Source organism: Perca fluviatilis, chromosome 14 (assembly GCF_010015445.1).
Source record: "Perca fluviatilis chromosome 14, GENO_Pfluv_1.0, whole genome shotgun sequence".
Taxonomy (NCBI): Eukaryota; Metazoa; Chordata; class Actinopteri; order Perciformes; family Percidae; genus Perca; species Perca fluviatilis.
Window position 1 is genome coordinate 21,571,778 of NC_053125.1, and position 19,373 is coordinate 21,591,150.

The 19,373-nt window shown below is 40.7% G+C and overlaps 1 protein-coding gene across 4 annotated transcripts in view; it reads right to left on the reverse strand.

Annotated features, from left to right (window-relative positions):
* htr2cl1 (5-hydroxytryptamine (serotonin) receptor 2C, G protein-coupled-like 1) overlaps positions 1 to 19,373 on the reverse strand; it is a 146,206-nt gene that overhangs the window by 34,631 nt on the left and 92,202 nt on the right. For 2 of the 4 annotated variants that reach the window (XM_039823361.1, XM_039823358.1), the window contains exons 3-4: positions 11,169 to 11,339; positions 4,017 to 5,103 (exon numbers count right to left, since the gene is read on the reverse strand). In XM_039823361.1, the coding sequence (XP_039679295.1) occupies positions 4,017 to 4,431 (415 nt within the window). In that variant the 5' untranslated portion in view covers positions 4,432 to 5,103; positions 11,169 to 11,339. The remainder of the gene's footprint in view (positions 1 to 4,016; positions 5,104 to 11,168; positions 11,340 to 19,373) is intronic. The other 2 variants (XM_039823359.1, XM_039823360.1) reach the window with 2 other exon arrangements.

Below are 19,373 nucleotides of genomic sequence, written 5' to 3' on the forward strand. Positions count from 1 at the left end.
GGATGATGACAGCAATAGCCTTAGTACTGTTTTCAATTCACTACTAGATTCAACTGGTTTCAGTCAGAATGTGCATGAGGCCACGCACCGTTTTAACCACACCCTCGACCTTGTGCTAGAATATGGAATCAAAATTGAAGATTTAATAGTATTTCCGCAGAATCCTTTATTGTCAGATCATTTTTTTATGACTTTTGAATTCCTATAACCAGACCATAAGAAATTAAATAAAAGTTTCTACACTAGATGCCTATCTGACAGTGCTATAACTAAATTTAAGGAAGATATTCCAACAACACTTAACTTAGCACTTAGTCCCTCCCAAATTGATAACTTCGTAGACGCTGCTACGGTCTGCCTACGGACAACTTCAGACTCGGTGCTCCTCTCAAAACGAAGACGATGAAGCAAAGGAAATTAGCACCTTGGTATAACTCCAAACTCGCAAGTTAAAACAAATCTCACGAAAACTTGAAAGTAAATGGCGTTCCACTAAACTGGAAGAATCTCGTGTGGATTGGCAAGATAGTCTGAAAACCTATAGGAAGGCCCTCAGAATTGCCAGATCAGACTATTACTCAACACTAATAGAAGAAAATAAGAACAACCCAAGGTTTCTTTTCAGCACTGTAGCCAGGCTGACAGATAGCCACAGCTCTACTGAGCCATCTATTCCTGTAGCTCTGAGTAGTGACGACTTCATGACCTTCTTTAATGATAAAATTATAACAATTAGAGATAAAATTCATCACCTTTCGCCCTCAACTTCTAACAGCTCACCATTGGGCGCAGGAGGAGAGAACGATAAGACCTGACACATACTTAAGCTGCTTTTATCCTATGGACCTTCAACAATTAACGTTAAAGGTCTCTTCAGCCAAGCCAACTACCTGTCTCTTAGACCCTATTCCAATGAGGCTACTTAAAGAAGCACTACTTGTGGTCAACACAACAATATTAAACACAATCAATTTATCTTTATTAACAGGTCATATACCGCAGTCATTTAAAATAGCTGTGATAAAACCTATTCTGAAAAAACCTACCCTTGATCCTGAAGTCTTAGCCAACTATAGACCTATAACTAACCTTCCCTTTCTCTCCAAAATCCTTGAGAAGGTAGTCGCTAACCAACTATGTGACTTTCTACATAGGAACAATCTATTTGAAGACTTTCAGTCAGGATTTAGAATGCATCATAGCACAGAGACGGCACTGGTGAAAATTACTAACGACCTTCTAACTGCTGCTGACAAAGGACTTGTCTCCATACTTGTTTTATTAGATCTTAGTGCTGCATTCAACACTATTGACCATACCATCCTGTTACAGAGACTGGAACACTTAGTTGGCATTAAAGGAATCGCACTACGCTGGTTTAAGTCCTATTTCTCTGAGCGATCCCAATTTGTTAACATTAACGATAAACCCTCCAAGTACGCTAAAGTTAGCCATGGCGTTCCTCAAGGCTCAGTGCTTGGACCAATTCTATTTTCCTTATATATGCTTCCTTTAGGTAATATTATTAGGAAACACTCAATTAACTTTCACTGTTACGCAGACGACACCCAATTATATCTGTCAATTAAGCCAGACGAAAGTGGTCAGTTAGCTAAACTTCAAGCGTGTATTAAAGATATAAAATCCTGGATGACCCACAATTTCCTGATGTTAAACTCAAGTTATTGTGATGGGACCAAAGCACCTCCGAACTTCATTACCTAAAGATATAGCTACTCTGGATGGTATTGCCCTGGCCTCCAGCACTACTGTCATAAATTTAGGAGTTATTTTTCATCAGGATATATCCTTCAATGCCCACTTAAAACAAACCTCAAGAACAGCCTTTTTCCATCTTTGTAACATTGCCAAAAATTAGGAATATCCTGTCTCAAAACGATGCTGAAAAACTTGTCCATGCATTCGTTACTATCAGGTTGCTCAAATAAGTCCCTTAAGACTCTCCAGCTGATCCAGAATGCTGCAGCGCGTGTTCTGACGAGAACTAAGAGAAGAGATCATATTTCTCCTGTATTGGCTTCTCTGCACTGGCTTCTTGTGAAATCTAGGATCGAATTTAAAATCCTCCTCCTGACCTACAAAGCTCTAAATGGTCAAGCACCATCATACCTAGAAGAGCTCTTAGTACCTTATTGTCCTAGTAGAGCACTACGCTCCTAGAATGCAGAGCTACTTGTTGTTCCTAGACTGGGGGCCAGAGCCTTCAGCTATCAGGCTCCGCCCCTGTGGAACCAGCTCCCAATTTGTGTTCAAGGGGCAGACAACATCACCACATTTTAGAGTAAACTGAAAACCCTCCTCTTTGATAAAATTTATAGTTAAGGAGTGAGGAGTTGCAGCGTCCGCCTAACCCATCTGCTCCTCTTCGTAGTCATCAGTTTTATTTATCATATAATCAATAATATAGCGAGAGTAGAGGGAGGCATGCCAGTACAGCCCGATCCGGTTGGGGAGAGTTCTAGCCCGACCAGGCACCTCTCTTTAACCTGCCTCTCTTAGTTATGCTATTATAATTCTAGACTGCCGGGGAAGTTCCTTCCTTCCTATGACACACTGAGCTGCTCTCTCATCTCTGTTTTCACTTGTTTCCTTTTGTATGCATCCTGTCCCAGAAATGCTACTAACTAACCTAGCTCTGGGGAGTTTATTCCCCGGAGTCCTTATGTTTCTTCTGCAATTCGCGGCCGCGTCCTGCTACGTCCTGCTGCGTCCGCCGCATCCACCCATGCTCTGCAGCGCCACGTTACATCCCGCAACGCCCTGCTGTGATGTTCATACGCACAGAGTAGTCAGGATCCGGTATAGGAGACTGCACTACTCAATATGACACGATGTGCCCTGCTATGACATGAACTTCCACGATGACCTTTGAAGTCACTGTTCCATTATCTTTAATGTGACTATTATCTGCCACTGTTCATCACACCCCCAACCGGCCCCATCAGACACCGCCTACCAAGAGTCTGGGTCTGCCGAGGTTTCTTCCTAAAAGGGAGTTTTTCCTTGCCACTGTTGCAATAGCCACTGCTAATGCTTGCTCTTGAGGGAATTACTGTAATTGTTGGGGTTTTGGAATTTATAGAGTGTGGTCTAGACCTACTCTATCTGTAAAGTGTCTCGAGATAACTCTTGTTATGATTTGATACTATAAATAAAATGTAATGTAATTGAATTGTTCCAATGCTCACAAGTGGTAAAAAACCCAAAAAATTCACTTTAAGTCACATAAAAGCCTGATTGTTGTGAGACTTGACTCCCTGAAGACCTAACTTGAAACCTGAAAGCAAAACAATAAAAGTAGTTTTGACCTGCTGAAATGTGGGTATTAATGAGGATTACTGTCACTAAAAACAGCAAAGCTCTGCAAAAGATTTTCTTGGTTATTATCAGCTCTTCTGTGATGGTGACATTTACAGGTACACAGTAAGAAACGTACCTCTCCTGTGTGGTGTAAATGCAGAGATGTGCCTGGAATGTTACTCTAATGTTTTTATTCAACATTGGAAAAAGAAATTCAATAGACAGCCTACCATACCAACCTGACATTCTATTAAGCTAATGTGGGCGTTCATGGCATCCTCCTACTCTTGAATCACTTACAATATAACAGCTAGCAATGTCTCAGAGAAGTAATAATCATTTCGACAATTGCACAATTGCAATGTCAAAGCGTGATGGCAACAGCTGGTGAGTGGGTGGGTGCCCGAGATCAGGGGTAGAAATCTGCAGCTAAGATTGTTTACATTTTGGGTGAGGCATTATAGGCATGTATCTTAATGAAAACTCATCACTACAACACGTGTGGATTATTCAGGGAAGTGTACATGCGTAAATGTAAGCTTGTGAGCAATAAGCATCAAGTCAAAGGTTCACAACAAGCAACAATGTTATCTGTTATGAAACTTTTACATGTTTGCTCTTTGCTGCATGTGTATAAATCTTATACCTTACATGTCTACAAATGCAGATATGCTTTACGATTAGTCAAAACTCACCATAGAGGATGTTGATGAGGGAGACCGGCATGACTAGGATGCCTACGAGCATGTCCGCCACGGCCAGCGACCTTAGGAAGAAGTTGGTGGCGTTTTGGAGCTTCTTCTCCAGCGACACTGCCAGGATCACAAGGATGTTGCCACCAATTGTCAGTGCGATGATGACAAGTATGAGCAGCGCCGGCCAGTTCTTCTCTTTCATCACTGTCCTGGTGACAGACTCCTGGGTGAAATTGTCCAGACCTGCACTCATGGCTGCCGCACCTCCACCGCTGCCTCCAAGCCCGATCCCCCATGACAGGGTTTGGTTGAGGTCCAGGGGGTTGTTGCTTGGCCAAGCCATCTGACCTCCAACCTCCAGGGAAGAAGTGGTGGTGCTGAACCCGCCAAGAAGAGCCCTTGCCGGGCCGCCCATCCCAAAATGAGACCCTTACCCTATTGGTGGTTGAAAGAGGCCTCCCCTGATTTTAATTCACCTTCTTCACCAGCAGGAAGAAGAAGGTGAAAAAAGAGATGTGCTCAGCATTGATCAAGACTTATTTAAAGAGTTTTGAAGTGTGTAAATGAATGGTTAATACCAACAGAACACCATTAATAAGGATCTAGGGGAAGTAAGGAAAACAGTAAGGAAGCAACTTCAGGGACGGGGAGTGACAGGGAAGAGGGGATTGGGAGGACCAGGCTAAAAGTGTTTTTGATTTTATATTGTATTCCAATAGTCTTGCTAGCTGCAAACAGCCTCAGATTGTTCCCTGAGCTTTGAATCTCCCATTTCCTGCCAATTCATCATTGGCGACACGTTCTCAAGGTGTATGCTGAGCCAAAATGTCCCGTGTTGCTTTGTGGTGGATCAGTCAAATCCACCTCTTAATGTGAATGAGAGTCTAACAGTTTCTAAGTTGCTGAAGATTGGTTTACTAATATCCATGGCTGCTGTCTGCTGTGTGCCAGATCTTTGCTAGTTAGTTTGTGGATGAGATTTCAGTTTTATCATCTGCATTCAGTTGTAAATCTTGCTGCTGTGGTCTGTGGTATCCAAGGTGTTGCAAGTTACGTCTTTCAGGTCAGAGTTGATGATCAGGTTGATCTGTGGAAGAAACCAATGAAAACGAGATCAGATCATTTCTTTTGAACTTTCTGTTTGCGCATTTTGTATTCTTGAGTCATTCATCATATACTCGTCATTCAAACTTTCCTCTCTTTCATCTTACTATCTCAACATCCTTCTGCCCATCTTCCAATTTCCTCTACATCTATGAATGCATTGACCGTTCCTTCCATTTACACTTCTTTGTTGTTTTAAATCATCCCTTCCTTCAATCCTTTCATTTGTGACTTCTTTGGACTCTATTCCATTTTTCCATTGCTTTCCTTTATTCCTACTCCCTAACCTCCCTTAACTGCTTCTTCCCTTCCACCTCTCCTGCATTCCTTCCTCCCCCTCCAGCCAAATCTTGTTCTTTCTTTCTTTGTGTCTTTCTTCCTCACAGCCATCCTTCCTTTACTAGCCTAATTTATGATATTGTATGCACTCCTAATAAAAGTTAGGTAAAGAGAATGACTACCAGTGTTAAACACTACAGTCATTTAAAACAAACTGAAGAAGATTAAATGAAACAGAAGCTTTTGATGTTTACACCCTCACATGGCAGTGTGTGTGCAAAAGTATTGGCTGTCCTCTCTATTTACCCTTTCCTCTCAGCGGCTTAGTGATTTAGTACCTCATAAATGTCTTCAAGGATACAGTATGTGGAGGAGTCAAAGTGTGCTGCATGTGTATGTGTGTGTGTGTGTGTGTGTGTCTGTCTTTGCATGTAACAAACAGTAAGAAAGAATTTTTTTTTGAATGTGTGGGCAAATGTTTAAGAATGAAAAGTGAATGTGTTTCTTTCTCCTCTGTGTCCATATGTGTGTGCGTTTGAGATAAAAAGCCAGCACATCTCCAGACAGACCCAGGCCTCCAGCTGAGATAGTTCAGTGGGCGGCGAGTCTATGATAATATGCAAGCAGAGCATAATAGCCATTCTGAGTGTGTGTACATATTTTACACATTGCTATAAGCACAATAACAAAATCCCCTGCTTTGCATTTTTACCATCTGTGTGGGCATGCCAATGTCTGTTTTATTTAATGTGAATCTATTGTATCTCAAGGTGCGTTTGAGTGTCTTTATTTCTCTCGGTTTTGCTTGTTTGTGTGCAAACATAACAAGTAATTCAGATTATTATTATTATGTATATGCGTCTGGGAGATACATTGTTAGTCCCAATACCTACATGAAACATGTTGTTGGCATGACCCATATGAGCTTAAACAGAACTTATTTGTACGGCGGTTTTCTGATATGGAACCACTATTGACAGCCTCATTGTGATGACACTGTGCCTAGCTGTTGTTCAAGGAATAGTTACAGCACGTATTGTGGCCAGCCGCAGTTATTCTTGTTCTTTTCATGTTCTTGACTTATTTCTATTAATAACCCAGTAAGAAGAATGGACGGGAGACTTTCTTTGCATTGAGATGGATCGGGAAAACAGCAGTGTTTCTCTGCCATCTGCCCATTTATTAACACAACAGACATCAGCGCAGCAACATTCTTCTTCTCTGTCTTTTTTACAGGCGTACGAAAGTCACACGGAACAACAGAAACTCCCAGAGATTAAACCGTCTCTCTAAGGGAATGGAACTATTGTTCAATATTATTCGTTGGTAGCATTCAAAACCTTACTTCCTCATAATATTCTAGCAAGTCAAATAACTTCCAATAAAACAAACTTTGTGCAAGAAATGACACATAACTCCTCATAAACCACAAATTATTACTTATTTTTTTTACATTTGTTTGTATGTGGATTAATCAAACCAGATATGGCATGTTAATAAGTCAGCTTTAGATGTTTTGTATTTTGGAACTTTGGAGACAGCCAGGTTAGCTGTTTCCAAAGTACCCAGGCCTCTAGGTGTATGCTAAACTTAGCTAAGCTAAGCCAACTGCCCCCTGGCTCTAGCTCTAATACACAAAAAGGTGATTGCTTTTGGTCTTTTCATCTAACTCTCAGAAATTAAGTGAAAAAGCAAATTTTGCTCCGGACAAAGCACCAGTGTCTCTGCAAAATAGCCTCGGGAAGGAACTTGTTTTGGTGGAAGATGTGTACGTTCAAAAGTTGTTTTAGTCGTGCGACAGAAAACTCAGATTGGACAGATAGTCTAGGGAGCTGTCTGGATTTACCCTGCAGAGATCTGAGGAGCAGTTAATCATAGTCCTCATAAATCGACCAGAGTTTAAAATTCCATCACAAAGAAAGCGGAAGGTAATGGACATCCAGCCGAAAAGGAGGACATACGGCGAAATTTCCAGCGGCAATGGAGCAATCCCGGAAGTGGAAGGTCGTGGATATAGACCAGGTCATAAGAAAACAACACTGACGATGTAATGTGAACCACAGTCTCCGTTGTCAAAGTTGGACACAGCTTCACGTTGGGCTTTGGCTCAGTCCAATGGGGTCAGGATAATTGTCCTTTTCAGACACAGAAAGCTCACAGTCAGAGGCGTCTATATTTTCAGCCGATTAAAGGAGGCTGTGCAACGCTTTTTGTCAGGATTTATCGATTATTTGTCTTGGCTGTGTGTACACTAGAATAAATAGGACTTTGTGCAACAAAAAGTCAATAAAACAGTAGTGTGGTTGTTTTAAAAGGGAAGCCATTTAAAGATGCTGCTGTATGCATGATTCTTAATAATTGTAAACAATTAGGTCTGAGGAATTATGTGTGTGGATGCACATGTAGGAATGTGTGTGTGTGGGTGTTTATTACCACCACAATGTTCAGTGTTTAATAGATAGGCTCCTTCCTATCGTCTCCTCTCCTCTCAGGGAGATCAGCGTAGTTCATAGGAAACTAAACAGCACTGCAGGCGAGCCATTTAACCACTCTGATAAAGCAGACATACATCACAGAGAGATAGAGAGAGAGAGGACAAAGAGAGAGGAGGATAAGGAGGATGGGGTAGAGAGAGAGATGGAGGAGGAAGGATTGACGAGATAAAGGAAAAGTAGTCTCCACGACCTTCCACTTTCGGAATTGCTCCATTGCCACCGGAAATTCCGCCGGATGTCCTTCTTTTTGCTCGGATGTCTGTTACCTTCCGCTTTCTTTGTTTTGGAATTTTATACTCTGGTCGATTTCTGAGGACTATGGTTAACTGCTCCTCAGATCTCTGCAGGGTAAATCCAGACAGCTAGCTAGACTATCTTTATCCTTTTATGGGCAATGGTGGCCTTTTATGGGCAGTGGTGGCCTAAAGGTTAGAGAAGCGAGCTTGTGACCGGGAGGTCGTTGGTTCAATCCCCAGACCGACAGGATAAAATCTTGTTTGGGAAAGTGAAAGAACAGCGCTTGTCCCGCCCTCATTACCACCACTGAGGTACCCTTGAGCAAGGCCCTTAACCCCAACCGCTCCAGTGGAGCTGCTCAGTGGCCAGCAGATCAGACTGTGGTTGTACTGGGCAGCTTCCAGGTATGAATGTGGAACTGTGTGAATGTGATCAGGGCGTTCCTGCAAAAGAGAGGCTGCCTCTCAGTGAAACCCCCCTGATAAATAAAGGTTAAATAAAAAATTTAAAAATCTGTCCAATCTGAGTTTTCTTTTGCATGACTAAAACAACTTTTGAACGTACACGTTCCACCAAAACAAGTTCCTTCCCGAGGCTATTTTGCAGAGTCTAGGTTTAAAGAAATGCCAATAAACTAGAGCACATTTTTCTCCTATCCCATAAAGCTGAGTGGACTAGCCAGACCCTCCTCTGCAGCGCTGTGGAGGAAGGTCTGGCAATGTGAGTCTAAAGGAATAGGGATTGAGAAAAAAGGAAAGAGAAAGAGATGTTACCTCGACTCCACAGGACAGTCCCTTGCTTTCTGACAATAATCGTATTTTCCCTTTTAAGGATATAGTTTTAAGCTTGGCAGGAAAACAGTTCACTAGGTTCAAACCAAAGATTACATGCAGCCCACAAAGTGAGTGCACGCGTGTCTGTTAGCTAACAAATCTCATCATGTATCCTGTAGATCATAATTGGTGTTGTGCTCGTAAAGCACTTCTGAGAGAGAAAGACACGGATACAGCCGGAGAGTCACAAAGGATCACACAGCAGAAGCCTAGTTAAGGCACTGATGTTGCCGCGGTCGCTTTGCTTTTCACCGCAGGGACAAATTGCTGCCTCACTTATGTTTGTTGAAGCCGTTTCTGCTCTGCGAGATAAAACATTGGAGGGTGGCAAGGGGGAATGGGATAGAGGGATTTTCTTCTTATTAAACTGCTGCCCCACAGAGGCAAACAGCACAAACTGTTGTGGGTGTGAGGTTTAAAGCTTAACACTCACGGGTTTGTATTCCATATCCATACGCAACACCAGCTAAACATGTTGGTAAATGATTAAATACCAACTTCTGTGACAATAATACTTTGTATTGGGGCAAGAGATGATCTTTTTTTCTCAATTCCACTACTCACACACATGCTTATCTTGGGTAACATTTTACTTGAAGGTATAGACATAATCATGACATGACACTGTCATAACTATGACATGACACTGTTATGAACGTGTCATAAACATTATAAACAAGTCAAACGTTTATGACTTCTGTGATTAAGTGTCATTCGGTTTTTGTCATGACAAGTTGACAATGTTTGGGTTGTCTTGATTATGACAACTTGACATTAATCAAAGTGACATTACCAGAAGATGTATTTGTCATGACAACTTGAAATAAACAGAAAATCCACTTTCTTTTTGTATTCATGACATGTTGACATAATGATTATTATAATTAGATGTGCAAGATTAGAGACCAATTCTAGCACTTGGTCAGATAGATGTGTGACAGGATATTTCACAAAACTGGCTGTCATGACACTATTATGACAGTGTAATGGATAGATTCTTAGACCTCAAGTAAAGTGGTATCATTTTGATTTGTCATTATGATATCATGAAGGATAAGTCTTAAGTAGTGCCATCGCACACCAAATTACTCCCAACTGTTACTGTTTACTGTATGGGCAACAGTTGGGAGTGTAAAAGCAGATCAGATGTAAACAGAGAGACTCTTGCTACAACCAGCAGGGCAAAGGTCATTTGATGACAGAGGCTAGTCTGTTAGCATTTGACTGTCGGACAACTAATGGTAAATTCAGTTGTTGTTGTTGTTGTTGTTGTTCCTGGTGTTCCAATAGCACAGTATTTTATAGATCACGCTGGCTGAGTGTTTGACGTTTCTTTTTATGGCTACGTTTCAGTATGAAGTGATTACTGAAACTGTTTGTTGTCCTTTTAGCGTTGTGTAGCATTGCTGTGTTTCTCTAGCCAGGCATTTTAATCAGACTTGGTGGTGGTCTTTTGTTGGGCCAACCCACACATTCATTTGATAATGATGATGATCCTGTGATAATAGAACTGTAACTGTTTAGGTTCAAATTTAAGACAAGAATACTGTGAGAAATGGCACAAAACGCCAGTGTTGTAGTCAAGACCACCTAAACCGAGAACAAGAACAAGTCATCACCAAGAATTGTATTGAGACTGAGACAAGACTTTGAGGGGTTGAGACCGAGTCAAGACCAAGACCAACAACAGTAACAAATTTCCAACTAGAAATGACTCAAGTTATTGGTTGCATTTGAGGTAGGACGTTTTACATCCAATCACAGTAATGATGTCAACCCATAAAATTTGACAATGCAGAAGCAATTAAGTGATATCCCTGCAGTTGTGGTCCTGACCGGTCTTGAAATAAAATTCTGAGTCCTCTTCATCCGAGTAAAACCGCGGTCGATACCGAGACGAGACCTTCAAAAAATGGTCCCAAGACCGGTCTCGAGTACTACAACACTGCAAAACGCATCTACAGAAGGTGCTGTCCTCTATTGCAAGTGCATCTTTGGAGCTCTTCTAGTCCCGAAATAGTGACAACTTTGAGCACTGTATAGGTGTTACATACAAAATGTGAGTGTTTTACAAAGAGATGAAGGTGCAGAAAGAGAAACGGAAAAAAATAAGGCACCAAATGTAAAGAGAGAGAGGAAGAGGGTGAGTGAATGAGTGAGTGAGAAACACTGTCATCCCAGTATCAGCAAATCTGGTCACTTACTTCTTCTAGCCTCCCAATCGATGTCTGACCTTTGCAGTTGTTTTCCATTACGGGCGGCAGGAACCCTTTCCGACATTACCTCTCTCTTTTTCTCTCTCTCCCACCGTGTCAATGCCTTTGTCATCTGTCACTCCACACCTCCGGAGTGAGGGATAAGTATCATCCATCTGTCTACAGAAAGAGGGAGAAGATAGAAGAAAAAAAACGACTTCTGATGCTCTTTTCTGAAACATTGCAGATTGAAACTGAAGTTAAAAATGACTGAAGCCTCCTGAAACCACAGTGGCTTCTACAAACACCCACACACCAGGAACAACAACAACAAAAACAACTGAATTCACCATTAATCTTCAGTACTTTAATCTAACACAGGCACACTGACAGTGAATAAGCACCCTCCACATCATGTTAGATTAGATACATATCCCTATTTGTAGCAGCAAGAAAAACCAGGAGAGAGCAAGAAAAACTGAATATATTATAAAGTATACAGATGACAAATTATGCTAATGTTATTAGGAGTAACTGACAAATAGTGTAAATGTGTTGGATGGTTACAGTATGCAAATCTACAAAATATTTTCCTGGAACAAAAACCATATTTCTATACTAATTATAGGAAAAATAATATGCAGTATGTCCATGAAAGAAAAGCTCAAATTAAACCCAAGTAAGTATTCATTTATTATTTCTTGGATTACTGGAAACTTTATTCCTCATATATGTTAAATGGTTTGTAGCATGTGGACACATTTTTCAAACGTTAAATCATAATCCATAAGATTTTCATGAAATTATGAAATTTGACACCATTTACGGTTGGCATTTTTTTCATTATTAGCCATTCAATGTATTTACAATCTATAATAACCTTTCCATATACAGTAGTATCTTTTATCTTTAGTGGCAGAGTCCGTCATTACCGCCTTGGATTCAAATTGCCTACTTATGCATATCTACAAGGTTTGTTTGGCTGCACTGTAAACACATACGTACATCAGTTGTTCTTCTGTTGCCCAAGAAGTAATAAACTGTACCTGCTGTTTCCACGGTAACCATGGATGTCACCAAAATCAACAAAGACTGAAATTTTAAGGATTGCATTAGCAATTAATTGGGAGTAATTAATTCAGAGTGTGCCAATTTGAACAATGTCTTGGTTTTTTCCCCCTTTAATCATGATCAAATTGCCTCTTGAAAATCATTAGGAAATGACGGATCTGCAAAATACAACGTAAATATGTAGGCTACAAAAAACCTGATGTAGAGCGTGTTCCTTGATCAAATTAGTTTCTAAAGTTACAGAGTTACATACCATAATTTTGTACATCATTCTTTAAATCAACTGAAAAAAAACAACAACTACAGGTTACATGGCTGACAGAAGAAGAATAGTGATGTCATATAGAACTGGCGCTGTGGTTGAATTTATATACATTCACCTGTGGCAATTTCATCTCAGGCATCTACTGTAAGTTTTTCTTTAAAAAAAAAAATGGCACACTTACATGAGGGGTTTCAGAGCAATGTTGTTCAACAAGCATCCAGAAAGGTTATACCTGTGTACAGAAAATCCCCTGTTGTCCCTGGGACACTATTTGATACAGGTCTGGCATAAACAAAAAACACACACCCGTGCCCTCGGTAGCAAGTGATGCCCACAAGAGCAGGTTGAGAGTATGGATTGTGTTGTACTGCCAGAGGGGTCATGTTCATAAGCGAAGGCACTAAGCCATCAGGGGTGGGGCTAGAAGGGAGGGGGCTCGGGGTGGCACAGCACCTGTGATGTTTCATTTAGCAGAATTACATTGTGTTGTTCTATCCTATGCAATATTTCCTATATTTCTAAGCAGATTTTCTATGCTGCATTCTGAACAAATGTCGTCCCCCCCCTGGATTATTGGTCCACGCTTTGCCGCCCCTGTAAGCTACGAGGCCACCTAATGGACTGCACAGATGGAGCGCCATTACAGGAACAAGAGGGATGGTTTGAGTGGGGTCTGTGGAGATTTGATGGAGAAGGACGGCTGAATGGAGGAAGACAGAAAGAGAAACAGGAAAACATACATACTAATCCAATAATTCTATACTTGCTTATCTAATGTAGGTCAGGCACACTACTGTATCTAAAATATATTTTTATGTTACCCTTTTTAGCTCCACGCATTACAGTAGGGAGAAAAAGAGAAAACGGTTTAAAAAAAAACAAGTGACATCTAAATGTCATAAGTAGCAGTAAAAATATACTTTCAAAATACTAAAATCCTACACTACTGGTCATTTGACTATTTCTTACTGTATTTCCTGGATTCATTATACTGCATGCATGCATTCAGAGGCTTGTAAGCCTTAAATGATTTCAAATAAAGTGAAGTGCATGCAGTTTATTTGGGTAATTTGTGAATTTCAAATAGCCTCTAAAGACTGAAGGTTGTTGTAAGATTGTTTACAACCTCGGACAGCAAAGAGCATCTTTCTTCAGCTTTCAGCTTTAACTCATATTTTACAGGTAGGCCTAATTAAGTCTCTGCGTACCTCACCTATTAATCTATAATTTTAAAAGTTGACTACAGAGTATGTTCAGATGAGCGTATACGTGATTAGCAGGCAGGGGCGAGAATCAGACAGAGTTAATGAGAAGTGGGATTGTGAGTTGAGAAACAAAGCGAGTAAATGTTGGAGCTGCAGTGGGACAACCTTTCATTAGAGCGAGGAAAGTCAACATCAGACTTACTGTGTTCATAGTACGGAGAGTGTATTTCTTTTTATTTATGCAACTATATTTTCAATGAATAGGCAAACCAATATGTTTACCAAACCAACAAGGAGCAAAGTATGAAGGGAATCAGAGAAAGAGGACACAAGACAGAGAGCAAGGGCACAGAGAAAAATGAGAGAGAAAGCAAAAAAACGTAAATAACCAGAACAGACATGAACAGAAAAACAAAGGAACCTTTTCATCATTTGTTTGCAAACTTTGCAAACGAGAACCCACATTACATGTTGAATCTATCTCTATAACCTAGCCTGGCTCCGTCCAAAGGTGATCAAATCTGTCTTTCCTAAAATGTCAAACTGTTCCTTTAACAGTAGAAGCATGGTTCTTGATGGTAAATATACCAATGCAACTTTTTCTAGCTTGTAGTGTGGTTTTCAATAAAAGTGCAGTGTTGCATTAGTAGTCGAGAGTAGCTTGTAACATTACCTGCTACAGATTCAAACGTTTCCCGAACAGAGACAAATTGATTCAAGAAAAAACAAGGAAAAAACCCACAAATAAATTCGGTGGCATGCAAGCACAACTGAAATGCAATGAGGTATTAATCCTGGTTACACGTCCTCTTGAATATATTCTCATTAAGAAAGACGTACTATTTCATTTAGCTGAAATTTCATATAACTAACTTGTGCAACAGTTTAATCTGAAACTACAGAGATTAGAGAGAGAATGTGTGGGACAAGAAAAACAGTACAGCATGAGAGAGAGAGAGAGAGAGAGAGAGAGAGAGAGAGAGAGAGAGAGAGAGAGAGAGAGAGGATGAATGAGTTTAAAGAGTCAAGTGTATTCTCTTCTGGATGATGTAAAGGCCATTAACACAGTGCTGCACTGCTAATGTAATACCTCATAATCCCTCCATCTGTGTTTGTGTGTGTGTGTGTGTGTGTGTGTGTGTGTGTGTGTGTGTGTGTGTGTGTGTGTGTGTGTGTGTGTGTGTGTGTGTGTGTGTGTGTGTGTGTGTGTTATTACAGAGACAGAGAGGGGTTGGGTGAGTGAGTGACACTGTAATTCAAAGATATTGTGTCAGCCAACGGCTGTAAAGGAAGAAAGAAAGAAAGAAAGAAAGAAAGAAAGAAAGAAAGAAAGAAAGAAAGAAAGAAAGAAAGAAGAAGATTTTGAAAAACAATGTGCAGCACAGCAAAAAAGATGCAGCTCTGGATGTGTGGGTGGGTGCGTGTGTGGGTGTGTGTGTGTGTGTGTGTGTGTGTTTGTTTATGTATACCATTATACACAGAACACACATACAAAGCCAAAGAGAAGAAAGTCGAGCCTCTAGGCGCGCGGAGAGAGATAGAGAGAGACAGACAGAGAGATACAGACAGAGAGGAAAGGAAAGATTGTAAATGTCAAAGATTCAAAGGAGGAAAATGATAGATGATGACAAAGCCAGAGGGACAGACAGAGGAGAATGGAATTGCCCTAACAGGCTTTTACTAAAGAATGAAAAGTGAGTGAGAAAGCAGAGTTAGGACACAGGAGGAGAGAGATAAATGATTAAGAAGAAAACACTGTAAATAAAGCAGAAAGTGAGGTGGAGGAGTTCAAAGGGAAGAAGGGAGGACAGAAGCGTGGAAGAAAGGAAAGAGAGAAGAAAGGGATGGGGAAAAAAGGTACGGAACAGGGAGGAAAAGCAAGTAAGAAAAGAACAAAAGATGGAAGCAGTGAAGGAGCACGGAAAGAAGGAAGGAAGGAAGGATCGAATAGAAGACAAGATGAAAGAGAAGAAAACATTAACTAAAATGAACGAGGAAGGAAAAACGAGAAAGCAGGGAGGAAAAAACCTGACCAATGAAGGAGGAGGGAAGAAGATGGAGCAAAAACATTGTGCAGAAAATGAATTTACTTCTACCTTGCATGCTCAAACAGCCGTGTCTCCTAAAAATGACATCCCGATACAACTAAACTGCATTCTGAATTACATTTTGAAGGGAAACATAATTTGTCCCGGTTCATGTTTTCCTTTGACGTATCACAAATACGTTTCTAATCAAAGTCTGGGATCAAAGTTCACGAAGGGAATGATGAGACAAACAAACACGGGACCTTCACCCAGGAGACTGCTGTCCATGTCCCGTGTAAAACCAAAAGTAAACATCTACTTATTTACTTTACATAACAAATTTAACTTACGTATTTATCTTAAGTTTCGTAACATAACGTACTTATTTTAACCCAATCTATGATCTTTTCCTAAACTTAACCAAGTAGTTTTGTTCTGTTAAAGTTAAGCACTGTAAAAGCATTCCACGTTTTTTTTTGTTGTTGCTGTATTTACTACATTGACGTCCACTGTATAAGTTTAACTTAAAAAAAAAAACAGGACTTTCAAGCCTGGAGCCAAATCTACCAAAACTAAATTCATTCTCGATCCTGGAAACATCAGGTGAGGAAGCAATCTCACCATTTACTAGCTGTTCTGTTTTTTTCTCTGCACTTTTTGTTCAGCCTTTTTCATTTTAAAGCAGAGTTGTGGTGAGATTTCTTTTCTTGTCTGCTGTTTCCAAGGTCAAGAACAGCTTTTAAGCCATAAAGTACTCTATAACTCCACGACAACCAAGCAAAATAATGTAATATGATCAAAAACACTACAACATCTAGAAATGGACCTTGTGGTGAGACTGTTTTCTCTGGATTAGCATTTAAATGACGAGAAGCAACAGGATCTAAATTAAGGGAAATAAACATTAGAATACATTTACATTACCACTGCAGTAAGACACAAGCTACAAATTGCCTCAACGGTGGTCTCCCTAATTTGACAAAGACATATTGATGTTTAACTAGTGCCTTCATAAGTTCATACAGCTGGAGTCCCACTGTGTAATTGGTATTCTTAACCCCACAGGGAGTAAAGGAGGTATGGAGGGAGGTATGGAGGGAGGAATGGGGGAAAAATGGGGGAGAAATGGGAAAATGTCACTCAGCGTCGATAGGAGGGAGGTAATGAAAATAGAGCATTGTTCATTGCTATCAGCACTACTTGTGGTGGAATTTCCGGAAAATCCATGTTGTGAAGTGAGTTCAAATACCTTGGGGTTTTGTTCGCGAGTGAGGGGATAATGGAGCGGGAGATTGGTCAGAGAATCGGCGCAGCGGGGGGTGGTATTACATTCAATTTATCGCACCGTTGTGACGAAAAGAGAGCTTAGCCAGAAGGCAAAGCTCTCGATCTACCGCTCAATTTCTGTTCCTACCCTCACCTATGGTCATGAAGGCTGGGTCATGACCGAAAGAACAAGATCCAGGGTACAAGCGGCCGAAATGGGTTTCCTCAGGAGGGTGGCTGGCGTCTCCCTTAGAGACAGGGTGAGAAGCTCATTCATCCGTGAGGAGCTTGGAGTAGAGTTGCTGCTCCTTCGCGTCGAAAGGAGCCAGCTGAGGTGGTTCGGGCATCTGGTAAGGATGCCCCCTGGGCGCCTCCCTAGGGAGGTGTTCCAGGCACGTCCAGCTGGGAGGAGGCCTCAGGGAAGACCCAGGACTAGGTGGAGGGATTATATCTCCAACCTGGCCTGGGAACGCCTCGGGATCCCCCAGTCGGAGCTGGTCAATGTGGCTCGGGAAAGGGAAGTTTGGGGTCCCCTGCCGGAGCTGCTGCCCCCACGACCCAACCCCGGATAAGGGGACGAAGATGGATGGACCATGTTGTGGTATGATGAGATTAAAGGGAAAGCTTAGACAACATCAGGTCACTCCTAGGTCACAGGTCAGGGAATGAGAATATTATAATATTATAATATGGCCAATGTCTAACAACCAAAGCTCTTCATGTACATTTGTTGCTTTTCTTACACGCAAGGCGTATGGAGTCCCCATTCTCCCTCCCACACCCACTGGATAAAGGATGCCCTTTATTTTATGAAACTACAGAAAATAAAACACGTTCTTTGTGGCTCCACTATTACATTTTCTAAAATATGGCTACCTCTTTTAGAACACGTCAGGTCCCTGCAGCTAGATATTGTCCCCATGGGCGGTGCACCCCCCGACACTGCACCAGCATCTCAAACCCTCTAGTCTAACCCTGATTACTTTGTTCCAGAGGCACTCAGTATGTTTACTACGTAGCACTCAGTATGCTTAATGTGTAGCACTCAGTGGGTTTAGCATGTGACTTTGTGACAGTCCATATTTACTATTTGCTTTGACTCATTTCAAAATCCCTTTCCTTTGAATATGTCTATATATATTATATATATATATATATATATATTTTTTTTTTTTTTTTTTTTTTCCATATGTCATGTATATTATTGTTTTTTGTGTCATTTTTTTTTCTTAATTGTTTTATTCTTAGGCTTCTTTTGAACTTGTGGTTTCATTACTGTATCTACAATGACCCTTATCACTTTGTAACAATTTATTTTCCTTTTCCTCACACGTGTAAGGGCTTATATATTTAAAATCATATAAATGAATCATAAATTATAATTTAAAAAAAAACTCTTCATGTATAACTGTTTGTCTATCCACTGATTCAAGGAGTCTACATAGACAGCTCTATGATAAGGGAATGTTTTGTCTCAGGACTGTCTCCTGAGACAAAACAGAGAGAGAGAGAGAGAGAGAGAGAGAGAGAGAGAGAGAGAGAGAGAGAGAGAGAGAGAGAGAGAGAGAGAGAGAGAGGCTGAACTAGGCTTTAGCATCTGTGTCTACGGCACCTGCAATATCTTTGTTTAAGGTTCAGCTAAATGTAACGCCTCCAGCATGAGAGACACATACTGTAATGAGTGAATGGAACACAAAGGGAGAATCTATTAGTTGAACATGAAATAGGAGTTTTAGAGGCACTCTCCTGCCGAAATAGATTAATTAAGCCGCAAATAGAAAGAGACGAACGACAGATTACAAGTGAACTTTTGAAATGTCAAGAATGAAAATGCAAATCAGGATTGACTTCATGCGCTGGATTTAAAACCGACTTAGGTAGGGTAAAGAAAATGTCAATAACGCTTCAAAACTTGCATTGCTTAAAGGTCAGCTGATGTATTGGTTGTAAGAGAAAAAAAGTAGAGATGTAGTGTGCAGTATGGTACACTGCTACCTAAAGGCGTGTGTGAAATTGTCATGCAGCAGCAGGTTTAACATTTCTGGAGGTCATGGTAGACGGACAATATTTCAGAAGGAATTTAATTCATTTTTAAGCTGTTATAAAATTTGTCTGATCCATTCATGCTCTGAGCCGTCATTATAATTTATTTAACAGTTGCACTTCCATCTACATTTATCATATAATTTATTCATTGACAAAAACAAGTTCAGCTTTGAGTGAATGCAAATGCTGTTTTTGTAGTGTTTGAGGAAATTGGACCGCATTTTGCTGCCCAGCTTTTCTAATGTGAGTGGTTGTTATGATTCACAGATGAAATACAGATTGAAGCTCAGAGACTTTTTCAAATCTTGGCAGAGGTCACTTTTCAATTAACAAC